The 25,095-nt window shown below is 38.7% G+C and overlaps 1 protein-coding gene across 1 annotated transcript in view; it reads right to left on the reverse strand.

The window, feature by feature from the left end:
- EPHX4 (epoxide hydrolase 4) overlaps window positions 1-24,693 on the reverse strand; it is a 31,040-nt gene extending 6,347 nt beyond the window's left edge. Inside the window, exons 1-6 of the mRNA XM_070592682.1 lie at window positions 24,332-24,693; window positions 21,998-22,083; window positions 14,144-14,301; window positions 12,567-12,695; window positions 8,586-8,689; window positions 5,194-5,342 (exon numbers count right to left, since the gene is read on the reverse strand). Of these exons, the coding sequence (XP_070448783.1) occupies window positions 5,194-5,342; window positions 8,586-8,689; window positions 12,567-12,695; window positions 14,144-14,301; window positions 21,998-22,083; window positions 24,332-24,562 (857 nt within the window). The 5' untranslated portion in view covers window positions 24,563-24,693. The remainder of the gene's footprint in view (window positions 1-5,193; window positions 5,343-8,585; window positions 8,690-12,566; window positions 12,696-14,143; window positions 14,302-21,997; window positions 22,084-24,331) is intronic.
- Window positions 24,694-25,095: the final 402 nt, after the last annotated feature.

Genomic DNA, 25,095 nt, shown 5'->3' on the forward strand with positions numbered 1-25,095 from the left:
ATATGGATATCCAATTGTTCCAAAAAAAAAAAATGTATTGATCTTTTCAAATCATTTGGTTTAAAATGCTGTCTGTCATACCAAGTTCCCATATATGTGGTTCCATTTTTGGGCTTTCCTCTTTGTTCCATTAGTCAAGTTGTCTCTCCCAGAGTCAACACCATATTCTATTTATTTATTTATTTATCTTTGGTGAGGAAGATTGGCCCTGAGCTAGCATCTGGTGCCAATCTTCCACTTTTTGCTTGAGGAAGATTGTTGCTGAGCTAACATCTGTGCCAGTCTTCCTCTATTTTGTACGTGGGATGCTGCCATAGCATGGCTTGATGAGTGGTGTGTTGATCCACACCTGGGATCCTATCCCATGAACCCCGGGCTGCCCAAGCAGAGCGTGTAAACTTAACCACTATGCCACTGGGCTGGCCCCTAATTTTCCTGCTTTATACAATCCTTGTCTTGTTTTGGTATGAAAGTTTTATACCAGCCTCATAAAATGAGCTGAAGCATATACATTCTTTTTATAATGTCTGAAAGAGTCTATTTTAAGAATGAGATTTTCTGTGGTAGAACTTGAGGTAAAACCACCTAGGCCTATTTGTGTGGGTGTGTATTTGTAGGTGTGTGTTATGTAGCTATGCTTTACATTAATAATCCAATTTCTTTAATGGCTGTGTCTATTCAGGTTTTCTAATTTTTCATGAGTCAGTTTTGGGTGCTATATTTTTCTTAAAAACTGCCCATTTTGTGAAAGTTCTCAAATTTGTCAACCTAAATTTTATATTTTAATGTCTGTTATGTCTGTAGTTATGTCTATTTTCTGCTCCCTAATATTGTTTATTCATTTTTTTAACCAATCTTGCCAAAAGTTTATCTATATTAACAGTCTTCAAAGAATCTGCTTTTGGTTGTGTTGATTCTGTTATGTCTTTGTTTTTGATTGTATTAATTTCTTATCTAATTTAAATTATTTTCCTTCTAATTTATTTTTGTTTACATCTTGTTCTATTCCTCTCTTCTTTTTTTTTTTTTTTAAAGATTTTATTTTTTTCCTTTTTCTCCCCAAAGCCCCCAGGTACATAGTTGCATATTCTTAGTTGTGGGTCCTTCCGGTTGCGGCATGCGGGACGCCACCCCAGCGTGGCCCGACGAGCAGTGCCATGTCCGTGCCCAGGACTCGAACCGACGAAACACTGGGCCACCTGCAGTGGAGCACGCAAACTCAACCACTCGGCCACGGGGCCAGCCCCCCTCTCTTCTTAAATTGGACACTTAGCTCACTAATTTTCAATTTTCTTCTCTACTAGAAGCATGGAAAGCTATAAATATTTTTCCTAAGTATTGTTTAACTGTATTCCACATATTTGATATTATCATTTTTTTCAAAATTTTTACTGATTTCCATTATGATTTTTTTGATCCATGAGTAATTTAGAAGTTTTTAAAATTTCTGAATATATGGAGTTTTCTAAAAGTTTGTTGTTGTTGTTAATTGCTAACTGCAGTATGTCAGAGAAGACAATCTATACGATATGGTTAAGACTTGCTTTATAGTCCAGTATGTACTCAACCTTTGCAAACAGTCTATGTGATTAAAAATACTGCATTTTCTAATTGTTGGGTGCAGGATTCTAGAATTGTTCATCAGATCAAAGATGTCAATCAGGTTGTTCAAATCTTCCATATCCTTAATTTTTTTCTGCTTGCTGATGAACTTCTGAGAGAGGTGAGCTAAAATCTCCAATAGTAATTGTAGATTTGTCATTTTTCCTTGTAAGTCTGCGAGTTTTTGCTTTATGATTTGGTGCTTTGTTATAAATTTAGACTTGTTTATCTTTTTGTAGGCTAGGTCCTATAGCTAGTTAGATTCCTAGTTCATTCTGTCTCCTTCGCTCCAAATTTTGGACAGTCCCTGGACGAGGCTATGGTCCTGGGGAGCCTTAGAGGTATGAAGGTGATTTTCACACCTGAGTATAATGTACTATACTTTTATAGTCATTATATATTGTATAACCCTATTTTTAATGATGTACTTGGCCTTGATTACCCTATGTAAAGAACAGTCAGAGGGGGTCAGTTGAGCTTCCAGAAGGTCCCAAGTGATCTTCATTCACCCAGCTAGATTTAACCTACAATAATCTAGTTAAAAACCATCTTTCACCTTTATATAAAATTGTGAGTTTTGGCTTTCACAGGTCTGCTTTCTCTCTCTCTCTCTCTCTTTCTCTCTCTATCTCTCTCCTTGTTAATTAACAGGATTCTAGAGATTACCCTTGGGAACGCAGGTCCTCCTAATGAACAGTTGATAGTAAAAGAACCTCAGAAAAATCAGAATATTTTCCCTCTTTCCTTATAACTACTTAAAACATACTGTTTGCATCACAAAGCTAGCTCTGATAAAGGGACAAATTGAGAACTTTTTAAACTATCATTCTTATCTCCTGTCCAAAATTCAGACTTGTGTGAAAATGTGTCATTCTCTCTATTTTCTCTTAAATAACTGTCTTTACAAATGTTATTTGTAAAAAACAAACAACAAAACATGGACTTCAAACAATGTTGCTACATCCTATAAAATGTATAGCCTATATACCTATAGCCTCTGCCTGTAACCTCTGCCTTTCTAATCATTGCCTGGCTTGATAAATTGTTACCTACCAACACCTTTTAAATTAATATCACCATTTTGCCAAAGATATATAGATATATTTATATTTGTAAATTTTGTTGTTGTTAGTCTAAAAAGATTTGGATATAGCTCTTCTCTCCTCATTCATACAATCTCAGGGCTCCCCGTGGATTCCATATTCAAAGAGTTTGTGGGATTTTGTTTTATTCAAAATAAAACCTGCTATAATCCTCTTACTTTCCACCATTTTGTGTCCTTATGCTTTGTGATTCAATCCAATCTGATATTTTGTTTTTAACTGGCAAGTTTAACATATTAATATTTATTGTACTTTCTGACCTATTGAATTTTTTTAACATCTTAGTTTGTGATTTCTATTTACCCTGCTTTGCTCCCTTTTTCTCCTTTCCTGCTTTTTGAATTGACAGTTTTCTTGTACCCCTCTACTGGTTTGGAAATAATACATTCTATTTTTATTTTTTTATTTTATTAGAAAAAAATTCTTAGCATATATGTATATGAATGTTTCTAATTTTTCTCTCTATTTATCTATATGATTTCTAATTCTATCCTACATGTCAAATATAACCTGTCTTTCATATTTTTACTTCTTTACCTCTCTAAGCTATATTCTAGGTAATTTTTTCAGATCTATCTTCCAATTCATAATTCTCTTTAGCTTGTCTGATCTTCCATTTAACTTACCTAAAGGAATTTTAGATGTTAACCGCCATATTTTTCATTTCTAGAAGTTCCTTTGGTTCTTTTTTCAGCTCTTTCCAGCCTGTCTTGATATTTTCTTATTCTTTTCTCATATTTTTTATTCTTTGATATATTTAATGATTTAAACATACTTTAAAGTCTCTGTTAGTTCTAGTATTTGAAATTTGTAGGCGTTCTGCTGCAATTGTATTCTGACTCACTAACGGTTGATTGGTATTTTTTGGTAATTTGGATTATGAACTCATCTTCAGGGGACTTTATCTGTGGAAATATTGTGAGTCTGAGCTGAGATTTATCCACAAGAGAGATTCTGTCTTTGTTTCTGCCAGGCTTCCTAGGAAGTGTCATCAGCCCAAAATGATGTTAAAATATAATTTTTTCCCTGAGAATTCTAGTATTATGGAGATAGCATAAATTCAAGCCCCTAAACCTTTTCAAGGCAGGCGATGGCTGCCAGTTCTCAAGGGAAATCCTTTTCTCCTATCTAGAGTCCAGATCCAAACAGACAAACCTCCATGTCTTATCTTTCACACTATACTTTCTCCCTAGACAATATCTTCTGAAATGAAAGCCTCATTTGGCTCTGTCAGTGACTCCAAGATTTTTCATATCTTCATCCAGATTCTCTCCTCTGCGTTCCAGACCCTAGTATCCAACTGCCTATTTGAATATCTAAAGCACCCCTTCAAACTCAACTAGTCTAAGATGAATAAAATTCATGACTTTCTCCTCAGAACTAATTCTCTTCTAGTATTTTCTATCTCAGTGAATGGTATGACTATCCATACAGTTGTTCATGCCACCCATGACATCCCTCTTCTTCTCATCCTCCCATCCAACCCATCACCAACGCCAGTCAATTTTACCTCTTAAATATCTCTTCAATCTACCCACTTTCTCCATCTCCACTGCCTTCAGACTAGTTTAAGCTACCTCATCTTTAGCCTGGACCGCCATAGTTTCCTCACATTCACTTCTCCAATACATTCTCCACACTGAGTGAATTTATCCAAATACACATTGGATTGTTTCTCTGTTCAGCTTGAAACTCTCATTCACTGGCTTCACATTTATGGCTCTTAAGTCTTTAACATGATCTACTTGGCTCTGCACGACCAGCTGCTGCCTACATCTCAGACTCGTTCTCTTCTTCCCACCCTCACTTTCTGTGCTCCAGCCAACTGGTCCTCATCCTGTTACTGAAAATCACAACCTTCCATCTTCCCACACAGCTTTGGTACATGCTGTTTCCTTTTTCTGGAATGCCAACCTCCCTACCCCCAACTTTATCTAGTCAATATCTAACTTATCCTTCATCTCTTTGTTCAAACATCATTTCTTTGGTTCTCATCCCTTTCTTTCAAAGTCTTTATGTTAGTTTATAACCATATATTTATTACTGTGGCTATTTGCTTGATGTCTGTTTTCCCCACTCAGCTACAAGTTTTGTGAAATCAGGGACCTTGTCTAGTTTTGCTCATTACTGTATCCTGAGTGATGTCATAGCCTAGAACATAGAAAGTGCTTAATAAATATTTCTTGAATGAATAAATGATCATTACAAAATATAACTAAAAATATCCATCTATTCACAATAATCCAAAGGGAGAGAAGAAGTGGAGAGGGTTATGGATAAAACAAGTGACAGCTACGTGGGGGATCCATTATATTAGTCTCTCTACTTTTCCATATGTTTGAAATTTTCCATAAAAAAAGATTATGCAACTTACAAAATCAGAATACTATTTGAGTCTTTGGATAACTGGTGAACCTAATCTTAAAAATAAAATATTGGCTCTTTGGGGAATGAGTATTTTATTTAACTAAAAATAAATTATACTGACCTGAAGATATTTCGATAATGGTTAATTGGACCACTTAATGCTCCGGGCTGGGAAAAGACATAAATATAAGCTTCAAGATCTTCTCTTGTTAATCGACATCCTTTCCTTCCAATGCCAGTACTGTGACTGGTAAACAGATGTTTCAAAGCCTAATTTAAGTGAAAATAGAATAATTAAAACTTTTTAGTTACCTAATAATAAACTCAATCTTTGGCTTTTGGAAGAGAATGATGATCAGTATGCAGTGACAATTCCCAGTTTCTGCTCCAGCCGGGTTGGAGACCTCATTGTTTATAAACACATTTTCCACATTTCTGCTTTTCTGGCTTTATTTTAATAGTCCTCCCTTCAAATCCCCCATGCACACTTCACCCTTATGAAAAGCATCCTGGCTTCTTGGTGCCTATTCACATTCTACAAGACTGAGCTCACGTACTATCGCTACCTTCAAGCTTTCCCTAATATTCTAGCTAATAGCAGTTTATCTGTTTACTGACAACCAATCCACTTCCCCCAAAGGTGTTCAAACGTCTTTTGGCCACAACCTAGGGTAACAAACACATTTTACATCATGATCCAGTTCATACTCCTACATATGTATTTCTTTTTCTTTCTTTTTTTTTTTTTTTTTGAGTAAGCCTGGCCCTGAGCTAACATCCGTGCCCATCTTCCTCTACTTTATATGTGGGACGCCTACCACAGCATGGTGTGCCAAGTGGCGCCATGTCCGCACCCGGGATCCGAACCGGCGAACACTGGGCTGCCACAGCGGAACATGCGCACTTAACCGCTGTGCCACCAGGCCGGCCCCTACATATATATTTCTGAAACAAAAGTTTAGAGCCCTTACCCTTATTACAGTGTTTCTGATATTTTCCATTCAATTCTGTTCTACTTTATTTTTAAAAATTCGAATTGCAGCTACTGAATTGATTTCATGACTCACTAATGGGTCCCCACCCACAATTTGAAAAACATTGCTCTATACCAGCATTTCTCAAAGTGTGGATCTAAACCACCTGCTTCAGAATCATTGGAATTCTTGTTTAAGATTCAGATCCCTCAACCCCAAAATACACTTGCAAAAATATGAAATGACATATGCAGGAGGTGATTAATGGCAACATTATTTGTAATAGAAAAAGACTGGAAACAAATTAAATGTCCATCAGCGGGAGGTTGGTTGAATAAACTGTGGTATAGCCACAAAATGGTATATTATGTGTTCTTAGTACTCCAAGAAAAATTGGTGACAATCTGTATGCTGATATGACGTGATCTCCAGGGCATATTGTTAAGTGAAAAAATAAAAACCAAACAGTAGATGTGGAAAATTCTTTATAGAAGAATTCCCGTTAATAAAAGCAGAATGAATGATAAAATTGGAAAATAACCATTTTTCACACCCTAATAAAATAATGGACCTAGGCATGATGATCAAGGTATGCTGGAATTATTTGGTAAAGGTTGTTGAGAAATTTGGACAGGCTGACCACTCGTGAGCTTATTGGTCAGTGTTAGCATTACTAAATCTGGGACAACCAGACATTATGTGCTTCCCTGATGTGATGTATTTGGAAATACCGCGTTTTAAAAAGCACTACTTTTGGGCCGGCCCTGTGGCCGAGTAGTTAAGTTCCCCCGGCTCGGCTTCGGTAGCCCAGAGTTTTGCCTGTTTGGATCCCGGGCGCAGACATGGCACTGCTCATCAGGCCATGGTGAGGTGGCATCCCACATGCCACAACTAGAAGGACCCACAACAAAAATATACAACTATGTGCTGGGGGGATTTGGGGAGAAAAAGCAATTAAAAAGAAAGAAAGATTGGCAACAGTTGTTAGCTCAGGTGCCAATCTTTAAAAAAAAAAAAAAAAGCACTACTTTTAAAGTATTCTTGTCAAATTAAAATTCAATCTAATCGAGCTTCCAGATCAGCAGCACCTATGCAGTAGGAAAAACAAAGGTTAGCAGAAGAAGTTAAATAACACCATGATGAAGCAGTCAACCAAATCCAAAACGTGGATCATTCCTCAGGACAAATGGCCAAATTTCTTCAATAAAAAGTAGTGTTAAAAAACAAAGAAAGACGGAACTGTTATGGGTTTCAAAAGCCACAAGAACCAAATACAATGTAGACCTTGTTTGGCTCCTGATTCAAACAAATGAAGTATAAAGACAGTTGAGACAGTTAAAGAAATCTGAGTGGGTATTAAATGATGTTAGTGAATTGTTGTTCCTTTTTTTTTAGGTTTGATAATGGCATTGGGGTTATGAAAAAGTCTTCATCTGTTAGAGATAGATGCAGAAGTATTTCCAGGTAAAATAATATCATGTCCTTTTTTAACCTCCCTAAATATCTAACACTCTGTTGAACATACAAGAAGCATTCAATAAATTTCTGAGAAATAGACACTGCATATGACTCTGGTGTCAGGGTGTATGGTACATCAGTACCTGCATGCTTATGTTGTTTTGGCGGTGTTGTTTATCACCAAGGGCTTCCACTTTCGCTGCTATCAAACTCTGTCACCTAGCATTCATATTCCCCCATCTCCCCATGGGATGTTCTCGAAAAAGAGGTATGCCTGTAGGGACACAGACTCTCACAAAAAATTGAACAGCCAGGCACTCAAATAAACAAACAGAGTCTGTATAAATAAGTAAGCCTACAGATGAGTCCTTAGAAGTACTTATTAAGTTTTAGTACTTGTCTATTTTTCTTTCTTAAGGATGGACTTTAATTTAAAATGTTTTTCAGGGGCCGGCCTGGTGGTGTAGTGGTTAAGTTCATGCACTCCGCTTCAGCAGCCCTGGGTTTGCAGGTTCAGATCCTGGGCGTAGACCTAGCACCACTTATCAAGCTATGCTGTGGCGGCATGCCACATAAAATAGAGGAAGATTGGCAACAGCTGTTAGCTCAGGGCCACTCTTCCTCACAAAACAAACAAATAAAGTAAATAAATAAATGCTTGGGCAAAAAAAGAGTATCTACATAAATTATTAAAAAAATAAAATAAAATAAAATGTTTTTCATTAATAATAATATATTATTTGTTTTACTTAACTTTTTCTTTGCGTAGGAGGAAATGCCCAATACAGTGCACAGTATGTAACAGATGTATAATAATAAATGATTATTTAAAACAAATCAAAACAACATAAGCAGAACCAGTTCTTTTTTTTTTTTAGCACTTCAGTCTATATTTTATTTTTAACTTCCTAAATTTTGTCATACTATTGAGCACCAGTCTTCCTTATTTTTATTTAGGTATAATTGACATATAACATTATATTAGTTTCCTGCATACACCATAATGATTCAACATTTGTATACATCACAAAATGATCACCACAGTAAGTCCAGTTAACACCCATCACCATGCTTGGCTTACCTTGAAATCATTTATTGAGAACATAAATTCTGGGAACCATGGTATTTGGAAGAAGTAATAATAGCTGGATTTGAACAGCTGGGCAGGGTGTCGTAAAATATATTCTGAAATTAAAATGTCGTGTTAGACCTCATCCAAGGGATATAGATTACTTACTATTGAAAGAGCTTATTATTAAGGCAATTTCACCTTTAGAATGATGCAATAAAAAAAAATCCACAAATAAGTCTTCTGTATATTTCTCTTTGAAACAATTTCCATGTTCTTATATTTTATTATGAATATTTCTGGTATTTGGAAATTTATAGCACTTCAAATAAAAAGAAAGTTCCACTTTATGAAGTCTTGATTCGGAAAGGAACAGAAAACCCAAACAACACTGCCTTTTCTCTAGGGTCATTATCAGTGACCTAACACTTTTCCTCGGGATACATGCTAGGTAATTTTCTGTTGTTTCAAAGATTTTCCTTACAGGCTGATCTGAATACTTTATTCATTTGGCCTCAACAGAAACTCAAGCGTTTCCTATAAATTCATTCATGTATCTAGAAAATTCATTCATTCAATAAATATTTGAATATCTACTATGTGCGAGGGGATTTAGCAGGGAATAAGACAGAAAAGGTTCCTATTAACAAGGAACTTACACAATAAATAAGTAATGAAGACTTAAAAGATCATTTTAGATAGCAACAATAGCATAAAGAAAATAAAACAAGGTAATGTGACTGAGAGTGATGGTTGGGCGGTATAGAGGGACTATTATATAGTAGAGGTGGTCAGAATAGGCTTCTCTGGGGATGTGACATGTGGGCTGAGTCCTGAATGATAAGAGAGAGGCAGCCATGCAAAGATCTAGGAAGAGCATTCAGGAACAGAATGCAGGTCCTGGGCTTAGCACATTCAAGAAACAGAAAGAAGGCCAGTGTGGCCAGTGTGTAGTGAGTGAGGAGGGAGAAATGGTATGAGAAGAGTCAGAAAGAAAAGCCAAAGCACAGTCAGGTAGGGCCAGAAGGACAAGGATTTTAAGTGCTTTGGGAAGACACTGAAGCTCTAAACCGGGAGGTGACGTAATCATACATATTAAATGTGCATACCTGTTGTGTATTGTGCCTATACTTTTATTTTCTTTGCTACAGAGGTAGTTCTTTTTCTTATTTCTAATTTTGTAACTATATCTAACATGATTGCAGTTTTTAGAACTATTATTCTCAGGTAAGTGGAGCATTGTTATGCTATACATTTTGTAAATTCATCATTGAACAAGATTTCTTCAGCTCTGCATTAAAAGATATCAGTACAATTCAGGGGAAAATAGAGACATATAACTCGAAGACCTCATATTGACCTGACCAAGGCTGAACCTGGTATGGATTAAATAATTCCAAAAATGTTCAAAGTGTCTTCCTGCTGAAATGATCAATTACAGTTTGTCCATATAACAGCACCTTGACTCTAGGGTCCTGATCAATTCAAAAAGCATGTAGCACGACTTCTGCTGCCTAATGCAACTGAAAACAATATGATGATTCTCAGTTTGATATTTAAATCCTAAGCATCCATTGTATTAGCTCAACAGAAGACAATTGGGTATGTACTCAAAGTTCAACTCTTATGCTTATAATAAGCAATATTTATGTAGACAGGTTCCTTTTTCTCTCACCTGTTTACTTTTGAGGAAGAAACAGAAATGTCATTCTGAATTTTTTGTTCCCTAGAGAGCTGCTTGTGTGTCGTAGCAGTACCTGAACCTCAGAAAACTTGACAAGGATAGTAAAAAAGGACAAAATTATAATTTTTGCCAAAACCAAATAAAAACGTGCCTAGCCATTGTTCACAGGTCTTTAAACACTCTTGAGATTTTAAGAGTTCCCTTTAAAGCAGAGGTTCTCAAAGTATAGGCCATGTGGATCCCTGGGGATCCCCAAAACCCTTTTAAGGGATCCAGATGGTCAAAACTATTTCATAAAAATACTAAGGCATTATTAGCTTTTCTCATTTGGTTGACATTTGCATAATGGTACAAAAGCAATGGTAGACAAAGCCATTGCCGCCTGAGCACAAATCAGGGCAGTGGCACTAAACAATACCAATAATCATTATATTCTTCACCACCACACATTTGTATTAAACAAATAAATACATAAAATTAAGTGTGTCACTTAAGAATGTCCTTGATGAAACAGCAAAAATGATTAATTTTTAATAAATTTCAACCTTTGTATATACATCTTTTTAACACGGTGTTGAAACAGAAAGTACATATAAAGCAGTTCTTTTGAAAACCCAAATACAATTGGTTTTCTCGAGGAAAAGCACTTCTGCAATTGTTTGAGTTGATAAGTTGAATAGCTGCATTTTTTATGGAATACAATTTTTACTTGAAAGAAAGACTAACGAACTATTATCACTTAGACTTGAGTATTTGGCAGACAATCGCTTGAAAATGAACAAGGCAAGCCTGTCACTTGAGGGAAAACAATCAACAGTATTTGTTGCCAATGACAAAATTCAAGCTTTCAAAGGAAAATTAGAATTTTTGCAGCTGGCCCACTGGTGCAGTGGTTAAGTTCACACCCTCCGCTTTGGTGGCCCAAGGTTCACTGGTTCAGATCCTGGGCACGGACCTAGTACCACCCATCAAGCCATGCTGTGGTGGCATCCCACATAGAAGAACTAGAAGGACTTACAAGGAGGAAATACAACTATGTACTAAGGCTTTGGGGAGACAAAAAAAAGGGGAAGATCGGCAACAGATGTTAGCTCAGGGCCAATCTTCCTCACCAAAAAGCATACCTTTAAAAAAAAAAGAGAATTCCTGAAACTTGTATCTGCCACTGTGAGCTTGACAGCGTTGCAATACTTAAAGGCTTTTCTGATGAAACTGGGATGATATTAATGAATGTGATTCTTTGATATCATATAATGAAACGTGTCATTTTATGGAAAATCTGCATAACTCAATGAACCAATATCTTACAGTGCATGATGATGCAAAATCATGCATGGGTAAAAAATCCATTCAAAGTGATAGAGAGACCAATGGATTTTAACATAACAGAGTACAAAAAGTTCATTAATATGACGTCAGACTCCACATTGTTACTAACCTTTAAGAAACCACCAATATTAGAGTTTGGTGTAGTATTAAAGAAGAAAATCCACATTTATTTGAAAAGGCTATTAAAATACTCCTCCCTTTTCCAATTACAAATCTGTGTGAGGCCAAATTTCTTCATATACTTCAATTCAAACAACATATTGCAACAGATTGAATGCAGAAGCAGATCTGAGAATCCAGCTGTCTTCTATTAAGCCAAAAATTAAACAGGTTTGCAAAAATGTAAAACAATGAAACTCTTCTCACTAAAATTTCGTTTTGGAAGATACAGTTAGTTTTCATTAAAATATTATTTATGTTAACACGTACTGGATTTATTATTTTTTTAATGAATTAATACATAAATATTTTTTAATTTCTCATTTTTAATTTCCAATACAGTGAATATTTATAGATATAACCCAAATAAAAGCTCAATGGGTCTTTAATAATTTTTAAGAGTATAAAGGAGTTCTGAGACCAAAAATTTAAGAATTGCCGCTTTAAAGAATGCTGCCATTCCTGATAGTCAAAGCAGTTAGGTAAGAGGAGAATTTATTTCTAGGCTGTCAGGATCTATTCCTGTCAAAGCAATGTTACTGCATTTTCCCCTTTATCCCTCCCCCCCACAACTTCACAGTAAAACGTTTTCTAAAAAGAAATAAAATTATGCAAGCAAATTTGGAGCTATACTTTCTTTGACCCTTCAGGAATATTTAAAGCCAAGGTATCTGACACTGTCATATGCTAATATCATAATTTAGTCATTTAATTTTTAAAATACTATGTTAATCAAATTTTGCTGTTTTTAATCCAAAGTGTCAGTGACAATAGTGAATTGTCATGTTAGCAAAGACATTTCAAAGAAAATTTAAACTCACCTGTAAATACATTTGGATGAGGGAAGTTAATAACAATAAGCTTCATCACCATTTCCGGATAACAGATGGCAATTAGCCAAGCAATCATGCCCCCCCAGTCATGGCCAATAAGAACACATTTGCTATACCCTGTAATTGAGAAATAAATGTCGACATCATTGAAAAGGAACAGGTGGGTGCATCATTACCTCACATAAAATATGTACACTTCTGAAACTAATCTTTCCACTATTCTACCCTAATTATGCACTGCGTGCAGATATTGAATTTTGTGTTTCCGAAACCTGTATGTCTGAATCACCTAGGTAGCTTTTCAGAAAGTTTAGATGCCCAGGCTCCACTCTACACCTACAGGTTCAGAATCTCTCCTAGGAATCTCATGGACCTGAGTTTGGAAAACCATGGTAAACACTAGACACAATTAGGTCATAAGCAAGATTATATTATTGCCTAGAAAATCGCATGAAGAAAAATTTAGGCCAAGTCTGACTGAATTACCACAAAATATGAATGAAATATGGCTGCTGGAAACCAGTGTCTCTGAGTGTATTTTATTGTAATCAAACTAAATGATAACACTGCATTGACACCCCCAGGCCTCATCCATTTTTCCTCCTCTAAGAATATCGGCCTGATCTATGCTCTTATTAGATTATTGTAGGAAAGGCCTTTAATTTGATTTCATGAGTTTCTCACTATATTGGCTCCATTGACATACCAACGGTAACAGCTGGGTTTTAGTCAAAAGGGTAATGGATTAGATTATTGTTAAAAAATATTTACTTATGAAGGAGCATACTTTGCTGTCCCATTGAGGTTAGACTTGGCCTTGTGATTTGCTTTGGTCTCGTGGTGAGTGTATGACTTGACTTTGGGCTCAGCCATATGATTTGCTTTGACCAATGGGCCACAAGCAGAAACTTGAAATACGCTTGGCAGCTGGGCTCACCCTCTTCTCACTTCTGCTATCTCAGGTAGCTTCTCCCCTATAGCTTGGGCTCCAGCCCAAGGCACAGTGAGAAGCCAGCCCCAGCTGGACCTGTAGCCTGAGGCAAAGACTCCAAGGGGTCCAGCCTACAGTTGACCAGCAGATCCACGAGGATAGGAATAAACGCCTATGTCTGTATGCCACTGAGTTTGAGGTGGTTTGTTACACAATATTATTGTGGCATTAGCTGGTCAACACAAGAAAGATAATGCAAGTGCTTCTGCATCTTATAACATTTTTTAATGAATATTTAGGTGTGGGTTCTGAAGAAATGAATCTTCTGAGTACAATAATCAAATTTTCATTACTTAATTCTGAAATAATAAATAGTATACATTAGGTTTATCTTTAAAAACAAATTTTGAAAGTCATTCTTGGCTGGTGGACTGAATGTTATTCTGGATGTATTATTTTAAATTCCCTCTACAAATATTTTGGGCTGTATACCTAAAACCATGGTGACAGGATCCAGATAACAGCTCAGGTAGATGAAAAACACATCGTCCTGAGAAATGAGGTTATCAATTTATAATTTGTTGACTGTTGGTCCCTTAAAAAGAATTAATACTGTTTTTCAAAACTAACCTACCTAAAGAGTCTAAAATATCCTTTATATCTGTAATTAGACAGTCCAATTTATAATTCTCTCGATGAATGGGAGCATCTGTTTCTCCATAGCCTCTCAAATCCAGTGCGACAACTCGATATTCGCTTTTAAATTCCCTTAGTTGGTGCCGCCAAGAATACCTGAAGGACATTTTAAAAAATTAAAAATACCACAATAACTAATACAAAGAGGAACATTACAGATTTTCTAACTGGAAACTGTAAGCAACTCCTTATTTTGAGAAAGGTTACATAGCTGTGTGTGAGCAGGAGAGAAGAGACCTGTTGAGAAAGGAGTACTGATGTTCTTTCGCAAAATTATATTATTTAATTTTTTTAACCGGCTGCAGTGGGATGTAAGAAGGTCCAGTAATTGCAGAAACCACAAAATATCAGATACTAAAACCAACATACTTACATATGTACTTAAGAAATCAATTTTCTAAGTTTTTCTTAAATAATGCTTTACAGCTATCAGGGAATCTGTACCTACAAATGCTTCCACATTGCAGAAACGTTTGATCCTCTGAAAAAATTTATGAGATGAAAACATATTTCCCTAAAAAGTAGAGTTTACCCACCTCACTCCACCGTCAAACAGGGCTCAGTGGTTTTAGTAATAACAACAGTTTACTTATGGATGAAAAAGTCTGAAGATTTAAAAAAAGATTATCACTGAAAGAATCCAATAACACAACTGCTTAAGATAAACCTCTGCTTGCTGAAATAAAATTCTTCCATGGAGAAGATCCTGAACCATGAGTACAAGCAAGTGCGACATTAAAAACATTTAACAACCAAAACGGCACCAGCAGTGACCAATTAGAATGGCCAGGGTGCTACAGCCAAGTCCTGGAGGCCTCTGCTGGGCCACGTATTCCTCCTGTGCCTGATCACGGAACCACAGAATTAATTGAAATACAGAGATCCATGAGCTTTTTCATCATCATGAACAAAATCACTTTGGATAACAAAGAGAAAAAAAAGACATGCATTTTTCAAAGTGACTCATTATGTTATGGAACTCAAAATGTGCACTAAAAATAAAAAGCATCTGCATGCACATCTGTTCATGGAAACACAGTGTGAAATTATCTGACACAAGACAAACGGGAGATTATTGTCTGAAAAGATTTTTGGAGTGCAATAGGCAAGTAAACAGTGATCTGAGGTTATAAACCAACGACGAGAGGGGCACCACAAGGGGAAGTGAGGCAAAGCAATAAGATCTCGGAAAGAAATCAACCACTTTACATCAACAGATAGACTGTCAGGAAGGGTGTCAGACACAGATCTGGAATTACGAATGGACACAGAAACTGATCTCTACCAGGATACCTGTGATTTGTAAAACTGCAAAAGTATTGCCAATTAAGATACATTTGAAAATGTCGATAAAAAGTGTTTTTCACAGCAATCTTGTTAATCCTGTCTCTGGGTTGCAGCAAACAAATGAAGCAGTTTATTTCCTTAAAGATACTGATCTATCAACACACATGATTTTATTACTTTCTCATAGCCTTACTTAAAATTTTGAATTAATTTTTTTGTCTTTGTAACTGAAGCCCAACTCTTTCCTCTTTATAATCCCTCATACCCAATCAATAAAGTTCTGCAGATTTAACCTCTTAAATATTTATTTAATCACTTTTCCCGTCCATCGCTGCTATCATTACCTTAATTCAGGCCTCCATTAACGCAGCAGGCTATCGATTGGTCTAACCGGGTCCATTTCATTCCCCTCAGCTCTATCTTCTACAAAACCAGAGTGATGGAGCAAAAGCACAAACTCTTTCGTGTCATTTCCCTGCTTAAAATCTTGTCTTGACTCCCTGTTACTCACCATGTGAAGCCCAAGCTCGTTATTCTGGCAGACAAAACCTCCAAGATTTGACTTGCCCAATCTTCTAGCCTGACTTTGTTATACACTCTCTGTCATTCGCAATAGAGTAAAAAGAGCTAACATCTATACCAGTCTTACTACATGCCAGGTACAATTCTAAGTGCTTGACATATAGTAATGTTGATCTTCAAAACAATACTATGAAGTAGGTATTATTATTATCCCACTTTACAGATGAAGAAACAGGCACAGAGAAGTTAATTGATGTGCTGAGAGTGTACAGAATCAGCAAACAACAGAGGCAGGATTCAAACCCAGGTTGTGTGGACCGAGAGTCGATGCTACACTGCCTCTGCAGCACTACGCCACTTGTAGTGAACAAACACAGGTATTGTTTTTTGCTTTTATGACTTTGTTCATATGATTTCCTTTATCTGAAACATCATCGCTCCCCACCATTCCCCTACTCCCCACAGTCTCTGACTTTCACCCCTCACTGGACTCCTCCTCACGCTGGGCATCTCCTCTTCCAGGAGACTTTCCAGGCTCTCTCCTTTACACGCAGGTTGGGTGGGCCCCTGCTCTACTCTCTCACCTGTGTGTACACTCCTCAGTGCCCCAGGCATGTGCTTTATAAAGATCTGTTGTTGTCTGGTGCTTGCACCTGATTACAAGCTTCCTGGGTTGTCTGGCAGATTATCTAGCCCATGTAGGTGCTCAATAAAGATTTGTTAAATAAGTAGCCAACAAACAAATGAAAGAGCTGACTCAGGATAGCGCCAGAAGTACCAGTTGTGCAAGAAAGCTCTGTCCCAGCTCAAAACACGAGCCTGACAACCAAAGTCCCCAAATTCTTGTTAGGGAATTTATATTCAATTTCTATTAAAATGTGCACTGCTTTAATATCTTAAGTATCTGTGTCTTCATTTAGAATTCATGTAATCAGAGATTTCAAGGTAGAAATTTGATTCAAAATAATGTGTTCAATCCCACATTTTACATTTAAAATTGTATTCGAGATTATGCAAACATAATACCTGCATATTTTATCTTATTAATAATTTAAATTGTCTTACAAATCAATTCAACTATTGCTGTTATCAATGAGTGTAGCCACACAATACTTTAAACATTTCTAAGAAATAGGGCAACTGCTATCTTAATAAATTACAAAGCAATATTTAAATATAATCTTCCTGGAGGTCATAAATAAAGCTTATTTGATTTATAGTTTAAGTCTAAACCGAAAAAGAAATCACCCCAATGATAGACTGATGGGTGTGTCATTCATATGAATAAAACAAAAACAACCCCCTTGATACAGGAATGAAACATATTACCAAACCAGTAACTCCTGAAAATATTATAAATAAACAAAAGTAGCTATTTTCATCCACATCGGTTTTTTCTGGTAGCTTTAGGTAATAGCAGAGGACGCTTCTAAAAAAGCAACCTCTTTCCCAGCTATTTCTGCATCTGAAAGTGACTAGCCTAGTCACTTTCAGAGGCAGAATATCCTTTTCCCCTTCACAACAGAGAAAAAGCCGGAGTCATCAGCCTCTGTGCTCAGCTGTGTGTATGAAGAGCCCTCACTTGCCTCAGCGCTTGAGTAATGATGAATGCATTCCGTACAGCTGGTGGTGAAGACAACTCAAAGAAATTGCCTGCATCAGCTCAAAATATTTTTAAAAGCGATGCAAATTGAGGTAGAGACAGAGTGGGAGAAAAATCATCTTTTGACAAATAGCCTTATTTTGGGCTAATTTAGCTAAAGGTCTCATAGATGTGTATCTTGTTTGATGTTCCTTTTAGATTTTGAGAAAGAAGACCCAGAATTTTATTGTCTCTGTGTAACATCAAATAGTATATATGTCACCCATTCTCAACAGCTATTCTTAGTTAATGATGATAAATGCAGATAGCACATTACATATGTATAGCGCTTTCCTGTTTAAAAAGTCCTTTTACACACAATGCCAGTTTATGATTATTGTTTTCACTGTATCAAATATTCTGATCTACTTTATCTACAAACAAGCTTATAATTTCATGTGTATTTCGGCAAAACTTGATTAATAGAGGAATAATATATGCATTTATAAGGTAAATTGAAATCGGTTTAAAATGCCAGACATAAAGGTCTTTTTGGCTTTTAAATAAGAGAGAAATGAAAGAGAAAGAGCTTTTAGAAAAAGAGAAAGGAAAGCTCAGCAGGGAGACTTGAAGTGGCTTAATCAAAACAGCTTTGCCCTAAACTCTGATTTGAATTGACTTTTTCCTGAAGTGAGCACTTGAATGGAATTGACTAGACTCCATAATGGGTGATAGTGGCAATTTGATTGGAAGGAAAGATGGAGTAAGTATCAACACAGAAGTATTGGTTTATAGAGTAAGTATCAACACAGAGGTCTTGGTTTAGGGTATAACATACTCAAACAGAGGTATTTGATTACCAGCCACTCTGTGTAGCTGCTTTAGGACTTTCCCTGAACACCAGGTAGCTTTCAGATTAATGGCCAGCAAAGTTCAATGAAATCAATATAGTCTATTGGAGTAACTGAGTTATCAGAGACTCGTTGTTGTTGTTTTAAATTATAGCAAGGCTCTTGCTGGAATAACAAACGGTAGATTTGGTCTGCATATATTTGCTAATCTATGCTCTTCTGAATCAAAATATGTCTAGGAGTATTTTCAAAACTAAACCATTCCTCACAACCACCAGATTCTTTTTGGACACATTCAAGACTTGACTTTGCTGGAGCAAATGGATCTGATGTCCAGGGAGCGATGCTGGGCCCCTCCTAGGGGCTCCTGTACACTGAAGATTCTAGGATATGTAGAAGAATCACCAGGCATTTCTATTTTGCCAAAGGGCTCAGATGAAGAGTAAATAATGGGACAACACTGTGGAAAACATGCAAAAGTATCATTTCTTAAAATAAGACAGAGAGCATCTGCTATCCTATATTAAATGGCTATCACTGCTATTTTCTGGAACTCCTCAAAACAATTATCAAGTGGTTGAAGTGGTTGCAGGTTTACTTTATCTTCATGTAGACTGTCCCTCATGTATACACGTGAGGCTCCAGGAAGAACAAGGGCACAGACAAGTATTGGAGTTGGCCTGACGTGGAGAAAGAGAATATCCTTTAAATCTTTTCTTACTAAAAATTTAAATATCGCCCCCCCAATTAGATCATGAATTTTATTTAGAATGATGATTTAAAATGTTAAAGTAAGGTATTCTTATATTGTTGGTTAACTTTTTCTTTTTAAAGATTGGCACCTGAGCTAACAACTGTTACCAATCTTCTTTTTTTTTCCTGCTTTTTTCTCCCCAAATCCCCCCACTTCATAGTTGTATATTTTAGTTGTGGGTCCTTCTAGTTGTGGCATGTGGGACACCGCCTCAACATGGCCTAATCAGCGGTGCCATGTCCGTGCTCAGGATCCGAACCCTGGGCCGCCGAAGCAGAGTGCACTGGAACTTAAACCGCTGGGCCATGGGGCCAGCCCCTGTTGGTCAACGTTTAACACCCTCTTGAATGTTTCTATAAGGTGTCAAATTTGAAGGATAAAAATCCACGTATGTTATCAGATCATTATGATTCCTATATCCTGAAGACAAGCAGCAGAGGTCAGCTGTGAAGTTCAAGAATGAGGGGTACCCTACTTTCTGGTGCTGCCAATGCCAGAAAGGTAGCTATGAGGCCTACACAGGAAGGTCTATCTACAACACTCAGAAGAGTACCCGGCACATAGCAAATGCTCAGGGAATGTTAACTATCAGCAGCAGCCAGAATCAGGAAATTATTTTTTAAAGGTCTAGGATAAGGCCCTGTTCCCACATTTCTCCCTTACTATTGCTCTTAACACCTAGAATTCAGCATTACATATTCCTCACCTCCTTTAGAGTTTTAAAGATATTGTGTCATCCAAAGCCTGATTTAAAATGCATCTAGCTCTGAAAGAGTTATTGCCTTAACACACTTTAGTTAATACGTTATGAGTGAAGGGACTTTATTCATAAATGCCTGGAGGATGCTAGCACTGGCACACGGATCTCCACACGGAGTGAATGGGAATGAAGGAAGAAAATGAAGATTTGTTGAGTATTCACTGGGGCCATGTGAAAGGCCTTCCACACATTTTGACTCTTTATCCTCACAACAACTCTGCAAAGTTATATAGACGATTATGCAGGGTCTTGCAGCAAGTAAGTGGCTGAGCCAGAATTCACTGCCCATGTCACTTTCTGCAGATTTGACTAACGCTTCATACTAACATTTTATTGTGAGCCAATCATGTCAAGCATTCCACTAACATATGCTTCAATTGCACTGGGCTATTTACCACCTAATTAAGTTGTCTCCAGAAGGAAGAACAGATAAAAGTTTAACATGAGAATGACTTATGTTTATTTATGCAGGTAATTCCAGAGGGGAGAAAAATCTTCACGATGGGAAGATCTCCTCGGGAAGAGGCATCCATAGAATTTTTGCTCTGGAAAAATGATGAAGTAGATGGGATTTCGCCATCCTCCATTCTTTTTCTTCAATGCCTAATACTTCCTGGTACACTAGCATCCTCAATGCATGTATGAATAAAGTCCCTTTCACTCATAAAGTATTAAGCAAAGTGTGTTAAGGTAATTCCTCTTTCAGGGCTACATGCATTTTAAATCAGGACTTTGGATGACACAAAATCTTTAAAACTCTAAAGGAGGAAAGGAATATGTAATGGTGAATTCTAGGTATTAAGAAGAATAGTAAGGGAGAAATTTGGGGACAGGGCATTGTCCTAGACCTTTAAAAAGATATCATTTTGGGACCAGCCTGGTGGCTCTGCGGTTGAGTTCTCATGTTCCAATTCGGCTGCCCGGGGTTCGCCGGTTCAGATCCCAGGTGCAGACCTACGCACTGTTTATCAACCCATGCTGTCGCAGGCATCCCACATATAAAGTAGAGGAAGATGGGCACAGATGTTCGCTCAGGGCCAGTCTTCCTCAGCAAAAAGAGGAGGATTGGCAGCAGATGTTAGCTCAAGGCTAATCTTTCTCAAAAAAAAAAAAAAAAGATACCATTTTATCCTTGAGTCACCTCAGAGAATATGGGTTTTTTCCCCATCCGTTTCTTGGCCTATTTAGTTCATGAACTGTCTCAAGATCATAGCCCTGTGCTACCAAAAATCTGGTTTTCTTTTTACCACCATGATATGTGCCATCTTTACAAAGATATTCATTCATTTTTTAAAAAGTTTAATTGTGTGTTGTTTTCATCTGTACTTATTTGGCTCTGTGGGGTTAAAAGGAGAACAGTCACAATTAGAAGGACATGCAACTAAGATATACAACTGTGTACGGGGGGGTTGGGGGAGATAAAGCAGGAAAAAAAAAAGATTGGCAACAGTTGTTAGCCCAGGTGCCAATCTTTAAAAAAAAAAAAAAGAAGAAGAACAGAACATTTTCTCCTAGTTAACTAGCAACTGTGTATTTTTGGCTATAAGTTTTCTACCTAATGTGAAATATCTAGCTCCTTACTCTGCCCTACATGCATATGAGCCTGTTGCTACGTGCCTAGGAAAGAGTTCTTTTTCAGTTTCCATGAGTCCTCTTCTGTCCCCACTTTCCCCTCACCCCAAGCCTCACCAAAAGGCACTCGAAGCCTTTGATTTCCTTCACATGTCCTTTCCCCGCCCAATGCTGTATTTTGTCCACAGTAGGTACTACAACAATTGTTCTGTAACCGACTATTTCAGAAATTTGAAACATTAAAAGACACTTCTTTGATTCTCAAAAAAATTAATTTAGGATAGTAACATGCAAGTTTCCTTCGAATAGAAGGAAACCCATTCCTGTGATTCAGGGACATTTAGGAATGATAACTCTGGGCAAGCATTCACAGAGTAAGGTCTATCAGAAGTCATTACAAGCAAATGACACTATCATAAGCCAAAGTCCTTTATGCAAAAGAAAAAGCTAATTGGTAAGTTTACCAGAATTCTGGAAATCCATGAAGCAGCAGCATTAGTGGCTTGCCTCTTTCTCCAGCAGCAACATAATGAAATCTTAACCCTGAATCCTGCAGTAGAAAACAGAGGGCATGGAATTTTAGTGATGTTTCATGCTGATTGTTAAAGTAGTACACTAAGTATTTCCATTTCATTAAAAAAACTACTTGCATTATTTTTAATAGCAAGAAACAAAATAAATATTATTAATTTTCAAAAAGGAAAAAAATCCCATGATTTATCAATAGGGTAAATTGACAGATTCACTTTTGTCAATACTCCCTTTATAGTACCTTCCCTTCTTGTTCTACTTACAAGGTCAATTTATATATTATGAGCTTCTGAAACAACGTCACGATTTGTGACTTTCATCTTGCTGATGTGTCACATTTCATCTCATTCAAATTCTGCAGGACACGGAAGTAATTCTGATCTGAATTTGTATTCCTGCCATGTTTACCTCCTAGTCATGTACGTTTCTCAGCTTGCCCGCCAAGAGCTGTGCCATCAGTTATATAATTCACACCTCCTTTCCTTATTTTTAGTTCCCTCCTTCCCACATTATTATTTTAAGCTGAGAGTTGTATGTACAGTTCCCCTTGCTGCCTGCTTCTCCTGTCACGTCAGTGTATTCCTAACAGCAGAATGCTCTGAGCGCGCAAGGCTTCACTCTGCATGTGGGGGCCAAAACTGCCTGAGGAAAATAAAAAAGCACGGAAATGAGACAGGAATACCACAAGCACAAAGCTAACTGAAGAGAGGAAAGTGGAGAAAAAGGCAAGAAGGAAAAACAAAACCTCAGAAAGAAGTGAGGGAAAAAAAACAAGAACAAAAAGCTGAGCACAAAGACTGGGTTTTATATCAGGTAACCCAAGCAACTGGGTTTTCAGATGTGAAAAAAATCTTAAAAGTCATCTGATTCAACCCCATTACTTTTGCAGATTTAGAAACTGGGGCCTAAAGATGTTAACAAGGGTCATAAAAGTGGTTGAGGGCAGGGCTGTGACTTGAGCCACCATCTTGTCCTAGCTCCCAGGACAAGGTTCTTTCCAATCCTTGGTTCTGTGTCTCTGGGGAAACTCTTTAGCTGGCCAGAGTCAGAAGAAAGGAATTCCCGATGATTCTTACACTGCTTTTCCTCCTCAGGTTGGATGAAGATAAATCCGACTTTGCCCTCAGTTACAGAATGCCTTCCTAGAAGTGCCATAGCTTCTTTCACTGGTAGTGAGTCTTGGAAGATGAGATGCTGTGGGCACCTGACCGGATTTAGTGAACAAACACCTTATTGCACTTAACTATGTGCCAGGCAGTGTTCTAAGTTTTTTGTTTTGTTTTGCTTTGTTTTTACAAATATTAACTCATTTAATTCTCATTTCAACCCCAGGCTGAATGAGGGTAAGAAGGACATACTCCTTGGTCTTCTGAAGGCAATCTAGCTCCTCACAGGAACCCGGGACTTGGCGACATAAATAACCCCTCATGTGAGGCTAGTTTTGAAAGGCCTGTGAGTCAGACTGGAGAGCATCACAAGGGACCATTTCCTGTCACCACCTGGAGCCTCAGGAAATAGAATATCCGTGGGCTTGACGAGGCCCGGGACAAGCACCGGGTCTGCATGAACGGTTGACATTTACTTTTTATTTCAAGGCTTTGGTCTCTGACTTCCCCACAAACATACACCATTTATTGATTGTTTCATGCTGCTTAGGTCATCTGTGAATGCTCTATTCTGTTGATCTGAATAAACTCCTGATTTCCAATGACTGTATTTACTCTTTCCATCTCTAAAATTTGGGCAAGGACAGCCTCCCGGGACAGCAGGGCCCCAGTAGAAATAATTCTCTACAGGTTATCTGAGCTCTAAAGGGCAAAAAGGTGACCGGAGAGCAGCTTCCCCTTCCATTAGGAAAGGGAGCAGGATTATTCTGGGTGGTTGTGGTGGAGGACAAGGGGACAGTAACATCACAGGACCCTGATTAGAGAAACTCCACATAACCTATTCTCTCTCTCTCTCTCTCTCTCTCTCTCTCTCTCTCTCTCTCTCTCTCTCACACACACACACACACACACACACACTCACTCACACTCACATAAGACAAACAGGGAACGTAAAGACACACACAGTCCCGAGCCCTCCCCCGTCCCACCTCGCGCCTCTTGCCTCCCCTCGGCATCTCCCAGTCCCCCCGCGCGCCCTGCGAGCCCCGGGAGCCCTCGGGGACGCCGGGCCGGGAGTCAGGAAGGGCGCAGCCCGGCGCTGTCCGCTCCCACGGCCGGCACGCTCCCTCCCGAAACCGCGGGGCCCGCGCCGGCCTGCACCTTGATCCGCACGTAGCAGTGGGTACCCAACGAGGCGTCGCTCAGGCACGCGGGAGGGTGTTCCCGGGCGACCCGCCGGAAGGTCTGCGCCGGTCCCTTGCCGATGCTCCACAAAAGTTTGAGCAGGTAGATGGAGGCGCAGAGCCCGCAGTAGCAGTAGACCAGGCACCAGAAGAGCAGGGACCGGACCGTGACCAGCAGGCGGGGCAGGCAGTCCCGCAGCCTCGCCATCGGGCGGCGGGGCCGGCGGCACTTCGGAGGCGCGGGCGGCGGCGGCGGCGGCGGCGGCGGCGCTCGGGCTGCGGAGCGAGGCTGCGAGCGGGGCGGCGCGTCAGGCCCGCCCGCCAGCCCGGCCGCCGCCGCCGGCTCCGCGCGCGCCTCCCTGCGGGCCCCCGGGCGGCCGCGCCCGGCCTGCGTCCCGCGTCCCGTGTCCCCGCGGCGGGCTGCTGCGCCCAGGGCGCGCTCGGGGGCCGCTGCGCCCTGTCCCGGAGCGCTGCACGGCGACCCCCCGCCGCCGGGGCCGCCCAGGACGGGGCAAGGGTGGAGACCCAGCCTTCCACCGCAGAGAGAGAAACCCCCTTTCAAAATTGCTAAACTGCGGGGAAAATGAAGGTGACTTTCCCAAACCGCCCTAGGTACTCTGGAAGGAAGCGCCACTCTTATTTTAACCACTGTTCAAATCCTCCCATTGCCGTTAACTGCTGGCATTTCATCAGGCCTTTTTCTGGATCATAGAATTACGGGGTGCGTGGAGGGGGAAAGTC

This window comes from Equus przewalskii, chromosome 24, assembly GCF_037783145.1.
Source record: "Equus przewalskii isolate Varuska chromosome 24, EquPr2, whole genome shotgun sequence".
In the NCBI taxonomy this organism is placed as follows: domain Eukaryota; kingdom Metazoa; phylum Chordata; class Mammalia; order Perissodactyla; family Equidae; genus Equus; species Equus przewalskii.